Source organism: Onychostoma macrolepis, chromosome 10 (assembly GCF_012432095.1).
Source record: "Onychostoma macrolepis isolate SWU-2019 chromosome 10, ASM1243209v1, whole genome shotgun sequence".
Taxonomy (NCBI): Eukaryota; Metazoa; Chordata; class Actinopteri; order Cypriniformes; family Cyprinidae; genus Onychostoma; species Onychostoma macrolepis.
The window spans coordinates 23,849,528-23,873,712 of record NC_081164.1 but is presented as its reverse complement, the minus strand read 5'-3'; the positions used below and the strand labels follow the sequence as shown (position 1 = coordinate 23,873,712).

Genomic DNA, 24,185 nt, shown 5'->3' with positions numbered 1-24,185 from the left:
TTTCTCCGGCCTATCAGAAATCAAAGGCCTGCAAGCTTTTGTGTGCTGCTTGGCAAAAAAAGCCGAGGCGTTTCGTGCCCTTAATGGTCACACCCCTGTGGTGCCGTCTTGCCCTGCTGTCCCAGACCGAACGGTCCTGTCTGATGGGTGCAGGAAGAGACTTGGTGTGTTTGACGTGCTACGAGAGGTAGAGAAAGTTAAAAGCGAGGGAAATAGTACAAGAAAGAAAGGATGGCCCACGTGTTGGAGGAATTGGAGAAAGGGAGGGAAGCCCAGCAGGAACGGGTCACTGCAGGCCAGGGGTGGAACTAGAGGAAAAGAGAGGAGGGGGTTAGATGGAGCCCAGCACTAAAGAACAGTGTGTTCTGTTCATTCCAGGGCAAGAACTGTTTGTGCTGTTATACGTCACACAGTGAAGGGAAAGCAATAAGCAAAGATGCTGAACCGCGTTATTTCACTGCACAAAATAAGACCTAGTGCTTCAAGAGAGTGTGTGTGACGGTTTGAGCAAACCTTGGCTCGTGGTTGCGCTTGCCACGTGTGTGGTGTTGGGATGTTTACTTTGGTGTGCGGGTATGTTTTAAAATACCTCATGTTTGAAATTGAATTTTTCTGGCTTGATTCCAAAAACTTGATTCCTGTTTCTCTACTGGGGAAATGGACTAAAAATTTTGATGACTCATCTTGCACTCGGGGGCGTGTACAATTATTATTATTTTTTTCATCCAATCAGATATTCTCTAGAATGAAAATGTTATATTGTAACAGCAAGTTGCATGGCTGTGACATTAAAACTTTGTTGTAATAGGAAATGTAAACACAGGAAAGCAAACGGTGTTCAAGCCACATCATGGGGTCTTTAAGTGTGTGTGTGTGTGTTCTTCACAGGCACCATATCGTGTTTCCAGAGCGGATGGATTACGGTTGTCCACTGTTTGAATAGATGCTCCTTCACTGAAGGATTGTTCCAATATGAGAGATTAATGATGAGAGGGGTGGGCTGAGCTGCACTGGGCTAATTAAACGCCATTAATGCTCGTCACTCAGCGGTTAATTAATCTGGAGAGCTATAAGGTAATGTGTTTCATAGATACAAGCTCCAGAAATCAGAAGTAGTAAACAGGCATTTTAGCTTGATGCAGAGAGCTAATAATTATTAGTGGCCTTTCATCAAATCTAAAGATATGAGGTTGGGCTATTTTGCCCTGGACCAGTAAGAAATCAACCCAGAGTGCCCTAGCGTCTGCTGTTCTAGAATTGTGGAAGTGAATTTTGCAAGGGCAAACACCACTTAGTTTTTCTTTTATCAGACAATTGATATGATATATAAATATGTAATTTTTTTAAGTAATGGATTAATCTTGATGTATTTATTTTTTATTAATTAAGACATTTAGACATTTTTCAGCCAGTTATTGAGATTTGAAATGTAATTCCGCATGGTGATCCTGGTCAATATTTTCGTTCCTATGCTTTGGACAAATTTGGTAGTTTTTGCACCCATTGCAGCTCATGCGATTTCCTTTTTTATGAAAATATTTTATTTTAACAGATTATATATATATATTATTTTTATTTTTTTAATTTAATAAAAATATATAAAAAGAATTTCAATATTATTTTATGTATTATATTATATTTGTATTAATGTATTGTTTTTTATAATTTATTAAATGTATTTCTAAATGATTATATTTTATAACTTATACATTTTATTAAAAAAATGAAATATTAAATAAATAAATTCTCACTGTAAAATGAAGCTCGTGCCTTTGCAGGTAGTGCTGTGGCCATTTTTCCTATAGTAAAATATTTATAATTTACTGATTACTTTATTATTATTATTACTTATTTTATAATAATGATTTTTCATTTATTTTATATATATATATAGATATATACAGATATACATATACATATACAGGTGCTGGTCATATAATTAGAATATCTTTAAAAAGTTGATTTATTTCACTAATTCCATTCAAAAAGTGAAACTTCTATATTATATTCATTCATTACACACAGACTGATATATTTCAAATGTTTATTTCTTTTCGTTTTGATGATTATGACTGACAACTAAGGAAAATCCCAAATTCAGGATCTCAGAAAATTAGAATATTACTTAAGACCAATACAAAGAAAGGATTTTTAGAAATCTTGGCCAATTGAAAAGTATGAACATGAAAAGTATGAGCATCTACAGCACTCAATACTTAGTTGGGGCTCCTTTTGCCTGAATTACTGCAGCAATGCGGCGTGGCATGGAGTCAATCAGTCTGTGGCACTGCTCAGGTGTTATGAGAGCCCAGGTTGCTCTGATAGTGGCCTTCAGCTCTTCTGCATTGTTGGGTCTGGCATATCGCATCTTCCTCTTCACAATGCCCCATCGATTTTCTATGGGGTTAAGGTCAGGCGAGTTTGCTGGCCAATTAAGAACAGGGATACCATGGTCCTTAAACCAGATACTGGTTGCTTTGGCACTGTGTGCAGGTGCCAAGTCCTGCTGGAAAATGAAATCTGCATCTCCATAAAGTTGGTCAGCAGCAGGAAGCATGAAGTGCTCTAAAATTTCCTGGTAGATGGCTGCGTTGACTGTGGACTTCAGAAAACACAGTGGACCAACACCAGCAGATGACATGGCAGCCCAAATCATCACAGACTGTGGAAACTTCACACTGGACTTCAAGCAACATGGATTCTGTGCCTCTCCACTCTTCCTCCAGACTCTGGGACCTTGATTTCCAAATGAAATGCAAAATTTACTTTCATCTGAAAAGAGGACTTTGGACCACTGAGCAACAGTCCAGTTCTTTTTCTCCACAGCCCAGTTAAGATGCTTCTGACGTTGTCTCTGGTTCAGAAGTGGCTTAGTAGCCCTTTTCCTGAAGATGTCTGAGCATGGTGACTCTTGATGCACTGACTCCAGCTTCAGTCCACTGCTTGTGAAGCTCTCACAAGTGTTTGAATCAGCTTTGCTTGACAGTATTCTCAAGCTTGCGGTCATCCCTGTTGCTTGTGCACCTTTTCCTACCCAAATTCTTCCTTCCAGTCAACTTTGCATTTAATATGCTTTGATACAGCACTCTGTAAACAGCCACACCTTTCAGTAAGGACCCTCTGTGACTTACCCTCTTTGTGGAGGGCGTCAATGTTCATCTTCTGGATCATTGCCAAGTCAGCAGTCTTCTCCATTAATGTGGTTTCAAAGAACAAGAGATACCCGGAATTTATACTGTAGGGATGGTCATTTATTCAAACTCAAATGTAAATTTTCAAATTTTCTGAGATACTGAATTTGGGATTTTCCTTAGTTGTCAGTTATAATCATCAAAATTAAAAGAAATAAACATTTTAAATTATATCAGTCTGTGTGTAATGAATGAATATAATATACAAGTTTCACTTTTTGAATGGAATTAGTGAAATAAATCAACTTTTTGATGATATTCTAATTATATGACCAGCACCTGTGTATGTATGTGTATATGTATGTATGTATGTATATATGTGTGTGTGTGTGTGTGTGTGTATATATATATATATATATATATATATATATATATATATATATATATATATATATATATATATATATATATATATATATATAATTTTATTAGTCTATGCTTTTTAAAATTTTATTGTATAATTATAAAATAATTATTCTAAATGATGAATCCATTATACATTATTATATAGGCCTATATATAATAAATGAAATGAACTACAAATGAAATTTGTAGCTAATATTTTAGTCAGCCTTATCAAACCAACCTTGAGAAATATACAACCTATTATTCCATATAATCTGGATATTTTAAGGTGAATTATGTTGGTAGGTGGTGGAGGGGGTCTTTTTTGGTCTTCACCTATATATTATGCATACCTAGTTGTAAGAACATGCACAAACCATAAATAGACAAATACTTCAGGATAGCATCGCAAAGAGGCTGAAATCGGACACGAGTTTAATAAACGGCTCTTTACACGGACAGAGCTGGTGTAATTGCTAGTGAAAACGGCCACGCAAGCTTGTAAATATTGCTAAGCCTGCTTCAGTCAAGTGGTGATCAAAACACGACAATGGAGGATCTCATTTTGTCGCTGCCGCCCACCTCCCTTTCTCATCCTCCGCTCGATCCTCTCATTATCCCTGTAGGTGAACCTCTCTCTGATCAACTCTGTCACTCCTCTGAGTGACTCTTCCTGCAGCCCCCCTCGACGCAGCCGCATTCATCCACCTTTCTTTTCAAGCTGTGGGGTGTCTGACCTAAATCTGTAAGGAAGGAGAAGAAAATGGAAGCGGAGAGGGATGTTCAGGGGGTGGAGAGAGTGTTAGGGGTGTAGGGGGCCTGACAGCCACTGATGTTGGCGGCAAATTAGCATGTGTGCTAATCAAGCTTCACCCTTGAGAGTGGAGACAGACGGAGAGGCAGTGGGGTGGGGCGGAGGGGGTCTTGTTGTCATTATTAACGTTGTACAATCTAAACGCACACGCACAAAGAAGCACCCTCTTTGGTCGGAACAAGCTCCCTGATGGCTTAAATAATTGAGCGGGGTTGAAGGCGTTATCTTCGCAGAGGGCTCGGATCTCAAAGCGGTGGCGGCCATGAGAACCACCGTGTTTCCACATCTCTCTTTTCTTTTTGAAATCAAATCGTGCTATAAATAGCCCTCACTCCCTCCCTCTCTCCCTCCTTCCCTGGCTTCTCCCGGCGCTACAGAGAGCGCGAGGATCCTGCAGTAAGACGTAGCGTTCGGGTCGTCCACCATTGTGACCCGTCGCTCTGTTTTAAAGCTCAAGCTTTGCACCGGCTTTTGTCTCGGGCGCTGCAGTCTCGAGATTCTCTCGACTGCGGTGCAGCAGCCCGAGAGATGCCACATGCTGTCAAATCTCTCTCCTTTGTGTGCGGCGCTGGCTGCTTTTTAAACTGTGATTGGTGGAAAGGCTCCAACTCGAGGAAGCGATTGCAAAACCCACCCTATCAAAGCTCGGAGAAAGATGTGCTGGCGCAGTCAGTTGTTGATTAACCCCTCGTGCCTCTGGGCAGAACCGCAGCCATCCGAGAGCCCTCCAAATGAAATTGGTTAAAGCCACTACAGCGGTGTTACACGTCTGTCTCAGTGAGTCACAGCGGAACAGAGCCTTTGTTTTGATTGAGTTCTGTCAGTCTAACGTGTCTCTCTTTCTTTCTTTCTTTCTTTCTTTCTTTCTTTCTTTTGCAGACTGCCTGCTAGGTTGAGGAGATTCGGGGTGTCCCATAGACCCCTAGGTTCCTCCGATGAACCCCATCAACTCCATGAAACCTGCCCTGCCTCCAACGCCACACAGGTCAGTAGCTCCTGCACGTCAGCTCAGTGCAGCTGCGAGTTAAAGTGTGACTCGCGCCCACAGTTTCCTCTCTAACGACATTCTGAACTCTCAAACCCCCCTCAAACTGACACCTGCTTCCCTGAGCGCTGCACCTAACAGTCTGAACCCTAGCACTGATGTTTTGATTGTTGATTTTGCATATTTTAACTACTATTTGGGAATCGCTTCAGGGAAGCAATGTGTTTTTATTGTTTTGCAGCCTTATCTGGATGAGATTAGCCTTGGCGTGCAGTTTAATTGTGTTTTTTTTCCTTTTGTCAGTTAGCTTGTTGTGTTTTGCTTCTTTGAGGCTGTTTAAGGGTCCCAAAGAGTGCTTTATGGTTATTTGGAGAGAAAAACAAGTTCTTGCTGTTACACTATAGGTGAAGTACCAGTACATAGGTGGTTTTCTAAAGAATCCAAGATTCAGATGCTCTTTGGGAATTTTATTTAGTTCTGTTTGGAACCTTTATTTTTAAAGGGATACTCAAATTGACGAATATCATTTACTCACCCTCATGTCATTTCAAACACATGACTGACTGACTTCTGTGGAACACAAAGGGAAGTTAAGCAAAATGTCAAAGATGATGTTATCCCTAAAATGACAGTTAACGGCAGCATAAACGGCACATAAAAAGTTAAATAGTTTATCCCTAATAGTTTATATAGTTAGTTATACTTTTCTATATATATTTTGTTTAATGTAAATGTATTAAAATTATATATTACATATGTTAATATATGATTATATATTATATAATTATTATAAAATATATGTGCATTATAATTGATTTCATATATAATTTATATTACACACATTACAATATAGTTATTTATTTGACTTATTTAAATACATTTGTGACCCTGGACCACAAAACCGCACGGGTATATTTGTAGCAATAGCCCACAATACATTGTATGGGTCCAAATTATAGATTTTTCTTTTATACCAAAAATCATTATATCAAAACATGTTTATTTTGTAAATTTCCTACCATAAATATCAGAACTTAATTTTTGATTAGTAATATGCATTGCTAAGGATATTTTTGCACCCTCAGATTCCAGATTCTCAAATAGTTGTGTCTCAGCCGAATATTGTCCTATCTTAACAAACCATACGTCAATGGAAAGCTGTGTATAAATCTCAATTTCAAAAAATTTACTCTTGTGACTGGTTTTGTGGTCCAGGGTCACATTTTTAAAATTATATATGTATCACATATATATGTATATAAATAAATGCATTTAATATATTTAATATTCACTTTCATTGTTTGGAAAAATGCTGCTTGGACATTCTGCCTAACATCTATTTTTATGTGTTCCACCGATTAAAGGAATGACATGATGACAGAATTAGAATTTTGTTTTTAGCAAATTAGCTCTTTAAGAGTGGTTAATTCTCCACACCAGCGAAGAGAAATATACAACCCAATTGCTTCATGTGCTCTTGGTACTTTCAGGTAGAGCTTTCATAGTAATTTGGTCTTTTAAATATTTAGTAAATGATGTACTGCAGGATACTGTAGGTAGGTGTACTTGGCACATTTTCATGAGTTTTACTGATATTTGAGCACATAAAGGGAATTATGTTGCTTTAGAAGAGATAATGAAGCAAACAGTCTGAACATGTAAAAAAAAAAGTGGAAGTTAGTGTTTCGCTCTCACCGCAGTACACTGAAGATAAATCGCCTGCAGCGGCACATGCATTGGGCCCCAAACTGAATCCTCTCGCCCACACCTTCTCCTCTCATTTACTGAGCTCTCAATCTGCACGAGTGTTGGGTTTTTTACATTTTGATTGGCTGCTTTGTCTCTCAGCTGCTGATTGGCTGCTGCAAGATTTGGCTTTGAAACCGCAGTTTCCTGTTTCAGAGAGCCGGGGTATCTAGTGGTTTTCCTGCAGAAGAACTTTAAGAGAAACCTCTGCCTCCTGTGGAATGCCTCTAAGCCGCCGATAGTTCAGTTTGTTTATTTGCCCCGGCAGTGCAATGACCAGCCTCAACGAGACTCTTGCTTTGAGCCTTTGTTGGAACCTCAATATCCTGTGGGCTGCAGGCCAGCGGATACTTTGCCGCAGGTCGAGGTGGAAATGTGTCAAGAAGGGGATCTCGGCTTTCTTCGAGGGCTTTAAAGAGAGGAGTCTTTCATGTGGCAGTGGGGTTGAGGTGTCTCGGGTCAGTTCGGGTGAGAAGCTGTTCAGAGCCAGTTATCACTCGATAAACCCTCGCAGGTTTAATTTTCTTGATACAGTCGAGCTGTTGCCGCTTGGATAAGTTTTACCTGGAATGCTCCCATTCAGTGTCCAAGGTTTTTGGCACCCCTGCCAATGAGTGGTGACCCGACATGATTTACTGGCCATTAAACTGTATTTTAAGTGTTTTTAAAAATAAGTTGTCACTTTATTCAATATATTGCAGTGCATCACAGTATTGCAATTAAATCGCTCTTGAAACTGTGACAAAAACAAGACCATTTAGAGCTCATTTTGTGAACTCACCCTTTTGTTAATTAGACGAATTTTAGTCTCTTTTGCCCATCAAGGCTGAATTTATTTGTTCAATATTGTGAAATGTTGTACTATTTAAAATAACTTTTCTATATTAGCTATATATTTTTAATATATTTAAAATGGTGATTTATTCGTGTGATGCAAAGCTGAATTTTCAGCATAATTATCAGTTTTTGTAGAAGCTGTGACTAATTTAAGGATTCTTTGATGAATAGAAGGTTCAAAAGAACATCATTTTATAAAAATAGAAATCATTTGTAAAATTATGAATGTCTTAACTGTCACTTGTGATCAATTTAATGCTTCCTTGTTGGATTAAAAGTATCCATTTTATTTCCCCCCAAATAAACTGAGCCTGAAACTTTTGAATGGTATTGTCTGTTTTCCTTTGGTTTTGGATTTACGACGACAATAAAAGATGCATTTGGCTTCTTGGCTGAACTTCTGATGATAAATTATTCAAGTTGTTTTGAAGATGCATGACAGTCACTGATGTTTTTTGCCACCGTTTCTATTTTTCCTAAAATATGATTCACTCATGTCACTTGCAGTGTTGAGTGTCGTTTGCATGTTATGGTTTGACCATGCATTGTTACAGGTCATAAAACAAGTTACCAGCCAACTCTGTGTTATCTAATATTGTTTTGTTTTTTTTGGGCTCTGTTCCCATCCTTTTTGTCCCAAGTTAGTTTAATGGGCACATTCCTATCCATCAAGACCTTTTTTCCAGACCCTAAAATGCAGATTTAGGTGCAAGTTTTGATGGTTACTTGATACCTGATCTGGAGCCATACATGTGCACCTTTAGCCCATTTATGAGGGTAAACCCCATGTATAGTGACATGAATGTAAGACTGTGAAGGGTAGATGTACCGTAGTAGTCCATTCAATAGATTTCACAGCTTTAATTCAGGTCTAATACTTACATGCTTTCCAGAGGAACGATGTACATAACAGTACAACTGATTCACAACATTCATCCCTCACAGCCTTGTTGTCATTCAAGTCAAATTAAATATGGCGTCGACTCTAACTAAGGTCCATGTTTCCTTGTTCTAATCAGCATGTGATGTAGTTTGGCTAATTATGGAAAGATGGCGAGCGATTATTGAGAGCGATCTGGTTTGATCCAGTTACACAGAAAACAGTAGATACACGCACACACTTACTCTCTCACCCCCCTCTCCCTTGGCATCGTTACTCTTTCCTGTCTCTAAGTGACTGTGGAGTCGCCATGGAAACATTGTACCGAGTACCTCCAGAGCATGTGGCTGTGGCACGCCTGAAGTCGCAGAAAGATCGTCTCTCTCTCTCACACTCACACTTCACACCATATGCTGATATCATACCAGCACAAAAGACGTAGATGGAATATAATGTGGATAATGCGAGGCGGATCAGTGAGAAGTGAATTAAGGGCATTTTATACAGGAAGCACTCAGATGCATTAATAACCCCAGTGTCCGTGTGTTTCTCTCGCCCCACAGTGACGCCTCTTACCCATATGATCCTGTCCCCTGGCAACAAGGCCCCAATCAGCCTGCCGGCTCCCTCTCTGTGGTAACCACAGTGTGGGGGGTAACCAATCCTTCACCCAGCCAGGTAAGAAGGCCAGTCCGCCGCGATGATGTCACCAGCTTGTTTACCTCAAAGAAAGCACTGCATGTTCCAGGGTTGTCCTGCTCATGTCTAGTTCTCAAACAAAACATTCTTGTTGTTGTCAATGAATCAGCAGATCCAGTTAACAGATCATTTAGAATCATTCAGAGCAGTTCCTCTTTAATTGAGAAATACTTAAATATAGTAATTAACAAATATTATAAACTTCACTGTAAAAAATTTTATAAATACATTATTTATTGATAATAATTAAATTATTCATTATTATAATAATCATTTTTTAATTAATCAAAACATTGTTTCTTTTGGTCACGTCTGACTCAAAACTGATACCAGTGAAATTTCTTAGTTTCCAAACTCCAGCAATAACTAGTATGCTATTGAACACACTGCTTTTATTTCAAATGTGTATGTATTAATATTATTATAATTTTTTTTGACGAATTAATAAATTACCTATTGATCCACTTCAAATGTTGACTACTATATATATATATATATATATATATATATATATATATATATATATATATATATATATATATATATATATATATATATTAGGGGTGTCGGCGTTAACGCATGCGATTAATAAATTTTTTAACACGTTAATATTTTTTTAACGCAGATTAATCGTTTGATAAGGTTTAACCCCAACTTCTTCCCGTCATCGCAGCGCGGACGGTCTGTTTTGGGCATAACGTGCAGTAAACGAATCAGAGTCTCATCTCCCATTCCCTTTAAGAGTGTGTTGTGCTCGCGCCATGGCGGATTCGCTATTTACACGGCAAGAGCAAAGACTGAACGCGTCTCCAGAGAGGACAGTAGACCAGTGTTGCCAGGGTAACGGCACAAGTGGGCTATTTTGAAAATAGTTGCGGGAAAAATTACAGAGCCATGGGTTGTGTTTTTTTGGGCTAATTTTTTAATGTATCGCGGCAGCCAAAGTGTATATAGACAAATTAAAATAGATCCTTTTACTAATGTGTATCCCTGGCAACTTGAGAATGGAGAGGCGGTTGTAACATCACAAACAACGTGAGTTTCAGCCAGAGCAGCAGAAATAAACATGACAACAGCCACTATAGATTATATAAGATAATAAACACATGATTACGATAGGATATGGTCTGTATGTGATTTTCTTGAGTTGAATGTGTGCATCTGAATTGCTAATTTGTGCAGCGATATAAAAGGCTATAAACAGCATATTTTAACAACAGTAAACGACCAAATTCCACATGTGATCGCAAAAGGAAGTTATTACAAACACTCGATGGTGGTTTGAAGTGAGTTCTGAGTAAAAGTGTATTATTAATCTCATAAATTGTCTTATGTAGCATGATGCTAATGTTAGCTCTAATGCACCTGCAGAACAGGTCCAATTCTTCTTCATAATGCATTTTGTCATAATACTTCATGCAAGGTCGCAAGAAATGTTTTGTTGTATTTATTTAGAAATACTTTTGATAGTAGTTGGGTAAATGTATACTGGGATTGAAGCGATGTGGCTTGGTAAACGTTTTATTGCCAGTATAAAGGCTGATAATGGCTAAATAAAAACAAAAGAATAATAAGGATTATGTCTCATACCTGGCGTAACTGTGAAAGGTTCTGTTTCCTTAAACTAGTTTGTCATGCATTTCTTTTTCAACACATTTACAGGTAAATCCTAGTATTTTAAATGTGCGATTAATCACAGTCCATGATGGTGATTAACGCGATTACATTTTTTAATTGATTGACAGCACTAAAATATATATATATATATTAAACACTGCATACTATTGGGTCATTTCTAACTATAGGCAGAGCAGGCAGTTGACCTCTGCATTACGAAGGGCCTCCACAACTGTACCACAGTACAATATAGATAATGGCATATGTTTCATGTTTGCATTGGGTACTCCCCACCAGGGATTCTTATTGTTTGCATCTTGTTTTTATGACCATAAATAATAATGTACTCATTCTAATAAATTTATATTGTAATGTACTCATTCTAATATATTTTAAAAACTCATCTTAATATTGCTAGTAGGTTATCATTGCACAAATGATGCACACTCTCTACGTTTAAAAAATAAAAAATTATAAGCGTTCTAAACTAATGCACTGTCTTCACTGTACCTAACGCACACACGCTCAGTCACTCAGGAACAAACTTTTTAGCGCTGCCCCGCAATTTTATCAACTAAATAGCTTAATCGCTCAAGAGCTACATTATCTTTCTCAACAAGGAGCTAGTAACATCATTGTTTCTAAAGGAATTAGCCACAGCTTCACTGTTAATAGAGAAACGTGGCAAAACAGTGGTAATTCATACATACACAGCCTCTCTCTCCCCCTCTCTCTCGCTCTCTCTCATAAATGAACACTTGATAAATTACACTTTTCTGATAACAGAGTATTGAAATGGAGATCGCTAAACTGCAAGCTAATCGGTGTTTTCAGAAAGCAAGCGCGTTTATACACAGTGGAGAGAGCGTGTGCACATGGTTGCCAGGTTGACAAGGATAAGTATCACATTTAGCAGATATTTCCATATTGCGCAAGTGGGAGGCTCTGTTTCGGGGATTATATCTCTTTATATCAGGCAACCCAGTTGTGTTCCTCTGCGGCCAGATAAAACCTAGTTGTAGCCTATATATTATGCTCTATTCATTATTTTTTAGAAACCTCGCACTTTTCTACTCAATTTTAAACGGTGTTCTTGTATTCAAATTAAGCATGGTCCACTGCTGCACACGTGCTACAATATCAATACAGAGACAGCTGTATCAATACTCATATCGTCAAATCCCTGTGATACATCGTCGTATCGATGTATCGAACACAGCACTATTAGGGCTGTCAAATCGATTAAAATATTTAATCGTGATTAATCGCAACTTAATCGCACATTTTTATCTGTTCTAAATGTACCTTAAATGAATGCATAATATCTGGTTTAACTAAAAGCGCTGGGACAGCAAGACCTCGTGCGGCAGTACCAGCGAGTCTCAGAAACTAAATTTGTCCAATTATGTGTTATGTATTGTTGACAAAGTCGCTAAGTTGGCAACACTGTGCATCTCCATTTCTCCAACTACAGGCTTGGCAATGAGTCAAACAGAAAATGCACGCTGCGTTAATCGCACATTAATAAAATTAGTGACGTTAAAATGAATTTGCGTTAACATTAATTTTGGCAGCCCTTTTTTAATATATATTTATTTATTTATTTTTATAATTCATAAATTACATTGTTTACATAAATTCCATTCCATTTATTTGTAAGTAATTTATATATATTCATTACTATATTTATGTAATTAAGTATTTCTCAATTAAACAATTTGCTTCATGTTTTCCTGAAATAATTCAAGTAAACACTAGGTAATAATATAGACATCAAAGACAATATATATGTATATTATATGTGTATGTATGTAACACAAATATGTATATATTTGTGAATATGTATATGTAAGAAAATCCGATCCTGTCCCATGTCAGCAAATAATTGCTAACAAAAAATGTTCAGTTACATTCATGACTAATCAAAAATCTCCTTGGCAGGTTTTTGGTGCTCCCATGGGTCCAGGCGGAAACTCAGCTGGTGGTCACATGATGCCTGGCAACAGCCCGGGCATGAACTCCCCTCAGTTCATGAGCCAGCAGGGCTACCCCGAGCCCAACAAGGGCTTCATGCAGCAGGGCATGTACGGGCGCCCCAGCGGGGGATACCCGGCCGGGCCTGGATATGGGGGCAGGTGAGGAAAGCAAATAAGCAAATATTGTCCAGTGGCTGTGTGGCTGTATTTAGACTCTGCTCCTCGTGGGAGTTGCGTGACGTCAGGCAACTGGTTGACGTCACCACAGTGGGGGATGTGTGTGCTGTAACTTCCCACCCCTGCGCTGACTCACAGAAACACACACGCATGCTGGGGTCCCTTAAGATCAATTTGCATCGCAATAAATCTTGTGAATCACTGACTCGGAGCAGTCAGCGTCCCCCTTGGCTCGCCAGACACCTTGCTGCCACGACAACGTGAATAATCAGCTCCACTTACGCCACGTTCTACTAATATGCCGGGTCACGTTATTCAGCAGCGTTGTTAAATTTGTTTTATGACATAAATGCAATGCAATTCATAACCTTCTGTCGTAATCTTCTGTCTGTCCTCTTTAGTTACCCGAATAATGGAGGGGGTTCTCTCGGGATGCCGCCCCACGGAGTCCGCCCGCCCACCGACTTCACCCAAGCGGCTGCCGCAGCTGCCGTGGCCGCAGCCGCTGCCACAGCCACGGCCACTGCCACAGCAACTGTCGCTGCGATACAGGAAAAGCAAAACCAGGAGCTGAACTACGGGCCTGTAAGGGACTTGACTTGTTTGTGTTCACATTATGTGCGGTTGACCTTTGTTGCGGTGAATGGCACTGAAAGGAAGGTCACTGGAATAGATCTCGCCATGCTTAAATGTTTTAGTGATGAATCGTGTCCCCTTGTTTAATATCTCTGTTTTTTCATGCCGTTAATCTGCTTAATTTTTTTTGGAAAATGCTTTGCACTTCAGCAATTACTATCTTGTGTGACACACAGTAACCTCTGGTTTCATTGCGCTCAATTTGCCCCCTGCTGGACGAATGCATATGAACAAGCTTTGATTCCAAAAACATGGCTTTAATTATTGCAAAAAAAAGTATTTTCCCCTCATTTTTCCAGCAGATTTCACATGCTGCCTGTCTGCCCGGGTTTAGACGGCAGACATCACGGCCACACAGGACTTTGATTGTTTATGGTGGTGACCTAGTTGCCATTTCCCTTTCATGCCCAGGGCCTGACGGCCATAAGTCATGGCGGCAGGCACGTCTCCAGCCATTGTTACCCAGCACTGGTTCTGATGGGTGTGGATCTCTGTGTTGTTTTGCTCTGCAGATGGGTGGTGCTTCCTCTTACAACACCCAGTTCCTGTCGCACTCCGGACCCCGGGGCCCGCCCGGCATGGCCCCCTCTGGAATGGTCGGCTCCAGACCCCCTTCCATGGGACCCATGTACCCACAGCAGGGCCAGAGGTTGCCGCAGCATCCCGTCTACCCTGGAGGTCAGCAGGGTCCTCCGCGCCACCAGCAGGGCCTGAAACGCCCCTACAACTCTGACGTGAGTGGAGACTCAAGTTCACCAACTTGATCTGTCACAGTAGCTCTGTTCCAAAACCTAGTGAGTTTTATATGACATCAGACTTGTTCCTGACACGAAAGCTATGAGAATCTAAGATGCACATGTATCATTTACAGATAGTGTCATTAATGCATTATGAGCTCCAGGAAAGTCGTCCAAGATGTTGTTTATAATTTTCCATAATATAAACTTTTGGTTAATAAATACCTCATTACTTTTATTGTATAATGTACTATTATAAAATAAACTGTGCTTATTAAGAAAACAAAATCACAAGAACCAGAACACAGATGTTCATAACTAATTGGATTATAAGCTGTATTCTACCAAAACTAATTGTATGTCAGGACTTTCAAGGGTTTTGGCAAGGGTTTGTGAGTTGCTTCATTTCTAGTGTGTTATAAATCAGTCACTTATGAAGTTTTAGGAATTCTATGCTGCCTGTGTAGGCTAGCAGCCCACTAGAAACTTTTGAACAAAATACTGTTATAGTATTTACCAGTATTTTGGATTGACTTTTATTTTTAAATTTTTGGTTTGCATTTTAATTTTAGTTTAGATTTCAGTAAATTTGTTGTGCTTTGTCAATTTTATTTTATTACTATTATTATTATTTTAAATTTTAGTACTTAAACTCATTTTATTTCAGTTAGTTGCCAAAGCAGCATTTAAAAATTTTGAAGGTGTTTTTTATTTTTTTTATTTTTTATTTTTACGCTTTTCATCTTATATCTTCATTTTATTTAACAAAAATTACTTCTAATAGTTTTTGTTTTAGTTAAGAATAACACTGCGTTAGTGTGGTTCCTCATTATGGTTTCTGACATGTTGAGATCACATAACTAGTTGAGTACAGTTAGATATTTGAACAAAGCTAATCATTTTTAAATGGATTTCTTTTTATGGTTATAAACTAGATGTTGACTCCTCAAAACAACTGTCTTTAACATAAATCCAATTTAGACCAAAAAATGAGAATAGTACTGACAATTTGGTTCTGTTCTAGAATGACGACGACTCTTTTCTTGCAGGGATTTCCGGGTCAGCAGTACGGTCCCGGTATGGGAGGTGGGGGCCCGTACCCAGGCCAGCCCATGCAGTACCACGGCCCTGGACCACAGCGGTCCGCTCCTTCCCCGTCTTACCCAACCCACCGAATGCCCCTCCAGCAACCCAATATGGGCCAGTATCCTGCAGGACCAGGAAACCCCAACCAGTACTACAAGGTACAAAGATCATCGCTATTATTGCTCACACTTACAGTTAGGATATGGAAAAAACCCTGAGTATTAAACTTAGGCATGCTGCAGATGTGTGACACCTCAAATCAAGCTGCTTGTTAAGACTTGAGCCACCCAAGTAACCAAATTTAGGTACTTTCTAAAACTTATAATCATATTTTATTTAAAGCCATATTTTTCAGTTTGAAAGCTGTCAGAAAGCTTTCACTTGCAAATTGTGACACACTGCAAGCAGTATCGTGTTTCCCAAAGAACAGGTTCCTTTTGTCCGTATTAGTGACAAACAGGCTGCCGTTTTTAGAAAAACGCACCGGCATTTGATACTGACAAATACGGCAGTGAACTTTAAAGAGGCAACTAGTCGTGAAAAGATTTTTTGGAAGTATCAGTGAAAGGCGAACCAACCTGGGTGGTTTAAATTCCATGCTGGGTTTGGAATTACAGTGGTAGATTATCACTATCGTCATATCGCTGTAGTGTGCACTAAACAAGTGCACGCTTAGGCTCCATTCCGAAACCTAGTGAGCTGCCCATATAGCGTAAATGTAAGATGTTAGATACCTTCTTTTGGCAAATGTATCTCTGTGGAAGAAGCAATCCCAGAATGCACTGCACCAAGCTCCCTATAATTATGCTTAACCAGGGTTGACTTGCTCTGTTTTAAGCCTGATGTTGAAATCTTCGTGTTTGTTTAGCAGGCGGACCAGTTTAATGGACAGGGCAACAGCCACAGCAGTCTGTCCTCAGGAGTTTCGGGAGCCGGGTACAGCACCTTCAACCAAGCCGCTGTCAACGGGGTTGGTGTTCTCTCTCTCTCACATGCATGTGTGTTTGGTGAAACGTGAGTCGGTAGGAGCTGCCTGTTAATATTTCACCATTTCGTGTGAGCACCTCGATTGGACTTTAGCAGCCGGGGTCCAAACTCCACTCAGCTGAATGTGTTTATGCACAGTATCGGTTATGAAAATCTGACTGTAAAGATAATCTAGCCACAGATTGTAATGCCTGCGCACATTCTTATCTTTCACAGCCCGGACGTGCGATGCCAGGATACCCCAGCTCTCCTCTCCCAGGAAACCCCACTCCTCCCATGACACCCGGGAGTTCGATGACCCCATATTTGTCCCCTGGCCAAGACGTCAAGTCACCCTTCCTCCATGACGTCAAGCCCAACATTAACTCTTTGCAGCCCCCTACAGGTAACACTCAGAAGTGCAGCCAAGCCATCACCCCCCTCTTATCTCTGGAATGTGTTTATAATTCTTTGTGATGTAAATGGAAAAAAATAATGTTTTGCTGTCACATTAAATGCTTATCACATGGAAAACATGTTTTTTTCCCCCTCTTCAACACCTGAAGAATTAACAAAACTTCCGGCATATATTTTAAGTTGGCATGAAATCGGAATTAACCATTTTTACTGGCTTTATTGTGAACGGTTTGTGTGCATATGTTGTTCCAGAGATAACAAAACATTAGTATTCAGAATATTTTATCAAAATATAGTAATTTGCTCAACAATTTTAACCACGTCATATAAAGACCACCAATCAAGTAGATTCCTGATGGATTCAAAGTTGTCTTTTCTTTTCATCAAATGCTCTTTTACTCAAAAATAGTCACAATACCAAAATAGTTTTTTAAAAAATCAGAAATTAGTTAAAATAATGCTCAATCATTAAAAATGAAAACTTCATATAAAGCTGTTTTATTTCACATAAAGGTAGTGTTATATTAGTATTATTTACATGCTACTATAGTATTTAATCAATATTTTAATTAGCTTTTAACATTTTTTTTTTCATTTTATTTTAGTTGTAATGATCTTGATAAGTACTTTTGTCATTTTTATTAGTTATTTTTCTATTCAACTTTAATTTCTTTTTATTTCAGTTTTCTTTTTAGTCATTTTAGTACTTAAACAAAAATTAGAAATGTTGACTTGGCGTCAAACAGTTTTTCATCTAATATTTATATTTTATTTCAGCTTTCAGCTCGATTTTATTAGTTTTAGTTATAGATAATAACACTGCATCGGGTAAAGGGTTGGATAGTTTAAGTTTGATATTGTTTGCTTTAAAACAAGCTAAACTGAAACAAGAAACTGAAACACACAGATAGGTGTCAACAAAAAGTCCAGTATGCCTGTTGAAGAAAAAAAACTTGGTGCTTCTTCGATATTTATAAGATGCCTTTGTTTCTTGCCATATGAGATATGAATGAAAGCTGTGTGGCACCTCAGTAACTGAAACTCTTCTGTCTGTAGGAAACCCCAGTGATGACCTGCGCCTGACCTTCCCTGTACGGGACGGGGTGGTGTTGGAGCCCTTTAGATTGGAGCACAACCTGGCTGTTAGCAACCACGTCTTCCAGCTGCGAGACTCCGTGTATAAGACCCTTATGATGAGGTCAGACCATTTCATACCTTGTAGCCTCTCAAGGAGTCTTTGTGTTTGTGAATGTCAGTGTTGTCATATGTAACATGTAATCTGAACTATCATGTGTTTAACAGGCCTGACCTGGAGCTGCAGTTTAAGTGCTATCACCATGAAGACCGGCAGATGAACACCAACTGGCCGGCATCGGTGCAGGTGAGCGTCAATGCCACCCCTCTCACCATCGAGCGCGGGGACAACAAGACCTCCCACAAACCCCTTTACCTGAAGCAAGTGTGCCAGCCGGGACGCAACACCATCCAAATAACGGTCACGGCCTGCTGCTGTGTAAGTACAGAGACTCGCATCGCACATTTCCTTCAGAAAATGCCTGCTTAATTACAAACAGCCCTACTAATAAGAGTTTTATGTGGGTCAGCATTCATTTCCTGTTTCTTTTTTCTCGTAGTCTCATCTGTTCGTGCTGCAGCTGGTTCACAGGCCGTCTGTGCGCTCCGTGCTTCAGGGTCTGATGAAGAAGAGGCTCCTTCCAGCGGAGCACTGTGTCACTAAGAGTAAGTGAACACTTTTACACACACTTTTTTTTTTTTAAAGAAATGAATACTTTTATTTACCAAGGGTGCATTAAATTGATCAAAAGTGACAGTAAAGATATTTATAACGTTGCAAAAGAATTCTATTTCTAAAAAAATGCTGTCCTTTTTGAACTTTGTGATCATCAAAGAATCCTGAAAAAAAAGTATTGCGGTTTCTGCAAAAATATGAAGCAGCACCACTTTTTCAACATTGATGATAATGAGAAATGCTTCTTGAGCAGCAAATCAGCATATCAGTGATGACTCATCCTGCTCTGTTCTTTCATAGTTAAGAGGAACTTCAGTAGCGGTACCATCCCAGGAACTCCCGGCCTTAATGGCGAGGATGGTGTGGAACAGACAGCCATCAAGGTATCGCTCAAGTGTCCGATCACCTTCCGACGCATCCAGCTTCCTGCCAGGGGCCACGACTGCAGACATATACAGGTGAGGAGGCCCGCTAACTCACGTTTGAATCGCATGACTTTGTAAAGTAAATTTCTGTGGCAAATAACACCTTTCTTGGTGCACAGTGCTTCGACCTGGAATCGTACCTGCAGCTCAACTGTGAGAGAGGAACTTGGCGTTGTCCTGTGTGCAAGTAAGAACCTTTCTCATTTGGCTGTTCATCTCCATGGCATTGTTGTTGTTTTAAAACTAAGACTATGATTAGGGATGCACAATATATCCATATCGTAATGGTAATCTACCGATATTATTTCGGCAAAATTCTCTTAAACTTGCTAAAAACGCTATTAAAAACTTTAATAACAGTGCTAAATGTTGTCTATAACAAATCTCAGAATGAATATGCATTTATCGTACTATATATTATAATGTCATGATGCCTAAATACACTTTTAAAAATTCTAATATTTACATGAATGATTTTAGTTTTTAATGTTTTTTTATCATTTATATAGGCAAAATAGTTTAATTTAACATTTAATATTAATATATATTATTGTTAATAATAATAAAATGTTTTAATATTATATTTTATTAGATAAAAATACTATATTAATATTAATAATTAAAATATTATTGCTTGTATTAATATTAGTAAAACAATAAGGAATTAGTATTTATGTTAATGTTAGAATAATACATATTTATATTAGATTTGTTTTATTTAATGTCATTTGGCCAAAAAATTTAAATAATTATTGGCTTATCTTATTTGCCTAAATAATATCATATTGTGCTTTGTGCATCCTGAAGTGCATTCCTGAAAATGTGTATTGTATGGTATATATCTGATGTATTTGTACAGTTTTTCAAACTTATCTGTTCTTTGCAGTAAAACAGCCCTTCTGGAGGGGCTAGAAGTGGACCAGTACATGTTGGGCATTCTGATCTACATCCAGAAGTAAGTTTTTAATATAACCTTTGGAGCATCTAAACTGTGATTGCAGAGATCCTAAATTATACTTTTTTTTAGCTGTAAATTGCATGTCCATGGACTGTTCCCTGACCGTGTGACGCATACCGCACACAAAAATGGCAAGAGCTGAGTGAAATAGGCATGCTCAGTATGACTGGCTGGCATTTACCCAATTTCCCAGAGTCAGAGTGCATAAATTGTTGTTTATAAGTTCCCAGGCTGTTTCAATAAGCATTTCAAAGACAGAACCGATTGCCAGATTTACTAAATTTTGTTAGGTTCATGGCACCAGAATTGTCAGGTTTGGGTCCTTAAAAATTGTTCAGTTTCTGAACATAAGGTTTAAGGTTCACTATAAGCTGCAGCTAGTTCTTAAACTACTTTCTCCTTGTTTAGTTCGGACTATGAGGAGATCACCATTGATCCGGTGTGCAGCTGGAAGCCAGTCCCGGTGAAACCAGACCTACACATTAAAGAGGACCCAGATGGCCCTGCCCTGAAACGCTGTCGCACCTTGAGCCCTAGTCATATGATCTTGCCCAGCGTCATGGAGATGATTGCAGCTTTAGGCCCGGCCTCCTCGCCTTACCAGTCTATGCCACAAGGTGGCAGCAGCAGCACGCCTGATTATCCCAGCCAAGGTAGGCGTTTTATCCAACTGTAAAGGGCTCTTAGTGACCACAAAAGCATTTATATGAACATGAAAGTGTTTCAGTAAGCATTTCACAGTCAAATACTCTATTTTTTTAGTCATACAAAATAGAGTATTTGACCAAATGCGTTTTGCCCTCCAGCTGATTTATTGTTGCATATATTTCAGGTGGCTCAGGATATTCCAACCAACCAGGCTTCTCAGATTTCCCCAATGCCCCCGGCACACCGACCCTGGGGGAGTTTGCCTCTGGGCCGCCCCCTCTCTCCTACCAGTCTGACCTGCCGAGTGGCCTCCTTACCCCTGAAAAACCTGTGGGACACCCGATGTCAGGACAGGTGGGTTTTCCTATCATTACATTTTCACCACAAGAAATTGATTGTCTATCTATCTATCTGTTTGTCTGTCTGTCTGTCATTCTATCCCTCTATTTTTCTATTAGTCTTTCTATCCTTCACCCATTTTTTTCTGTCCATCATCTATAGTGAAGTCCATATATATTTGAAAACAGGCACAATTTTTATTATTTTAGCTGCTGACCAAAACATATTTAAGTTACAGTTATATAATGAATACGGGATGAAGTGCACACTCTGAGCTTTAATTTGAGGGTATTCTCATCAAAATTGGAGGAGAGGTTAAGGAATTACAGCTCTTTAATATGTACCTCACCCCTTTTTCAAGGGACCATAAGTAATTGGACAATTGACTCAAAAGCTGTTTCATGGACAGATGTGGGCTATTATTTTGTTATTTATACATCAATTAAGCAGGTAAAAGTTGATGAGTTCTGGAGTTGATTCTAAATGTGTCATTTGCATTTGGAAACTGTTACAGTGAGCCCACATCATGCAGTCAAATGATCTCTCTATTCAAGTGAAACAGACAATTGTTAGGCTTCAAAAACAAAACAAATCCATCAGAGAGAAAGCAGGAACATTCGGAGTGGCCAAAATCAACAGTTTGGTACATTCTGAGAAAAAAAGAACACACTGGTGAGCCCGGACATCCTTGAAGGACAACAGTGGTGGATAATCAGAGGATCCTCTCCATGATAAAGAAAAACCCTTTCACAACATCCAGCCAAGAGAAGAACTCTCTCCATGAGGCAGATGTGTCTCTGTCAAAGTCTACAATCAAGAGAAGACTTCACCAGAACAAAAGCAGTGGGTTCACCACAAGGTGCAAACAAGGCCAGATTAGACTTTGCCAAAAAACCATCTAAAAAAGCCAGACCACTTCAGAAAAAGCATTCTTTGGACGGCTAAAATTAAGATTGAAGATTGACAGAAGACAGAAGCAGCTTGAAGATTCTTGCCTAGATTCAGCCAATTGCAGCAAAGTTTATTGGGCGGCGCTTCATAGTAGGGGATGCATCGATCCGATACGCAGGATCGATATCGGCTCCGATACTGGCATTTGCGGCGGATCGGGTATCGGTCAGACGAGACCGATCCAAGTCCGATATTGTGTGTATACTATTCTGTGTTATTGTTAAGCCCCACGAAAGCACAAAAACATTATAAAGCACCATAAAGTCAAAGTCCAAATGTTCTGAAGCCGTTCTATAGTTTAATGTGAGGTACAGATGAATATTTAAGTCGTTAAACTCAAGTTCACGTAAACTCTTCTTTCCGCGGCGGCTGTCTGTCATCCTCCATTTAGCGTTTAAACTGTCACGTTCAGTTACAACAGTCAAGACGACTAAACTCTCTCCAAAAGCACACAATAACTAAAATTTAAAACTGTTAAAAGAAAAGGCTCAATAAACTACCACGCAGATTTAATAAGCTACGCATCAATATCTCTTTCCTTTGTGCTTTGAACTTCTCTATGCGGAGCTGCGCGCTGTGACTCCGTGCTGCTTCAAGCGTGTCATTCTGCGCACGGGAAGCACATACACGCTTTGTGTCGCTCTCTATTGGAGCTTTTCATATTATAATACTTTTGCGCCATGAAAGATTATTTATAGCGTTTCTTGTTCTATCCTATCAAGGCTATTAATAATCTAATGTATAGCACAGTAATGGAGGAGGCAGCAACATATGATAGATAGGACTCCTCTATCATATGTTGCTGCCTTCATTACTGTGCTATACATTTAAAATAATTTTTTTTTTTTTAATTTGTAGTTTATATTTATAAATAAATAAATATACTTGTTTTCATTAATGTGTTTTACAACAATACAAAGAGCAATTTGTAACATTTTACCAGGTTTAGTCCTTCACATATTCACTTTTATTTGTTCCCCACTAAATAATACTATTTGACTAAATGTTTAGATTTGATAAAATTGTGCACTCATGATTTTTCTAGAATAACTTTTGCTGCTAAATTATCCACTAACCTAGTTTATAATAGCCTAGTATTTTTGTCATAGATTATGAATGGGCCTGTTTACACCTGGTCATTTCATGCGTTTTAGCTGATCGGATATCTAGGCTATCTGATTTGTTAAAACGTATTTACACTTAGCCACATAAATGTGTCGTCGCAAAACGGATATAAATCCGATCTTCAATTCCCGCGCTATATTTAAATTTAACGAAGTTCACGTCAACGAAATCAAAAGCGCTGCATTTTATTAATTATCAGCTCATTTTGAGATCAAAGACCGCAATAGGAGAGCGCGCGGCATCTGCACTGGAAAGTTTGCCTTACTACTTTTAATGAAGATGTTTGTGTGTTGAACGTCTGCATCTTACTTCTAAGTTTCTAAATCTAACTTTCAGTTTCATTCGCGGCAGTTTGCGTGTCGGCTTTTTGATACTCAGCTACTTATCCACTGTGATGCTTGTTGCATTAGCTCAGTCATATCTGACTATAATGCCATAGCCTGTAACACGGTCTCACACATTTATTATTTTTTACAATGTGGGAGGAGTAAAATTTATGCATTTATACATGTCCAGTTTCGTCTGGAATGCGGCAGACCACCTCCTGAAGTGGTTTGAGCGATCGGATTTATTTTACAAAAAAGTGACAAGATGTAAACAACCCCTATATTTTTTATATTATTTTTAATTAAAATGAAGTTGTCTAGTAGATTGTGTTTAACACACAAAAGAGTTACACAGAAGTATAGAAATTCTACATTGATTTAAAAAAAAAAAAAAAAAAAAACTGCGCTGGTATCAGATCGGAATTGGCTGATACTCAGAATTTTCTGGATCAGATCAGATTTGAAAAAATGGTATCGTTGCATCCCTACTTCATAGTACTAATGGACGATGACCCAAAACATACAGCACAATCTTTGACATAGAGTCAATCTTT

At 38.8% G+C, this 24,185-nt stretch overlaps 1 protein-coding gene across 4 annotated transcripts in view; it reads left to right on the top strand.

Annotated features, from left to right (window-relative positions):
• Positions 1–24,185, top strand: part of zmiz2 (zinc finger, MIZ-type containing 2) — a 63,089-nt gene that overhangs the window by 33,936 nt on the left and 4,968 nt on the right. For 2 of the 4 annotated variants that reach the window (XM_058790371.1, XM_058790369.1), the window contains exons 2-17: positions 5,230–5,335; positions 9,362–9,476; positions 13,056–13,249; positions 13,669–13,852; positions 14,416–14,637; positions 15,690–15,884; positions 16,595–16,696; positions 16,930–17,098; positions 18,166–18,307; positions 18,412–18,622; positions 18,744–18,849; positions 19,160–19,317; positions 19,404–19,471; positions 20,171–20,239; positions 20,651–20,895; positions 21,075–21,244. In XM_058790371.1, coding sequence (XP_058646354.1) covers positions 5,286–5,335; positions 9,362–9,476; positions 13,056–13,249; positions 13,669–13,852; positions 14,416–14,637; positions 15,690–15,884; positions 16,595–16,696; positions 16,930–17,098; positions 18,166–18,307; positions 18,412–18,622; positions 18,744–18,849; positions 19,160–19,317; positions 19,404–19,471; positions 20,171–20,239; positions 20,651–20,895; positions 21,075–21,244 — 2,400 coding nt within the window. In that variant the 5' untranslated portion in view covers positions 5,230–5,285. Of the gene's footprint in view, positions 1–4,598; positions 5,128–5,229; positions 5,336–9,361; positions 9,477–13,055; positions 13,250–13,668; positions 13,853–14,415; positions 14,638–15,689; positions 15,885–16,594; positions 16,697–16,929; positions 17,099–18,165; positions 18,308–18,411; positions 18,623–18,743; positions 18,850–19,159; positions 19,318–19,403; positions 19,472–20,170; positions 20,240–20,650; positions 20,896–21,074; positions 21,245–24,185 lie in introns of those variants that run through there. The other 2 variants (XM_058790370.1, XM_058790372.1) reach the window with 2 other exon arrangements.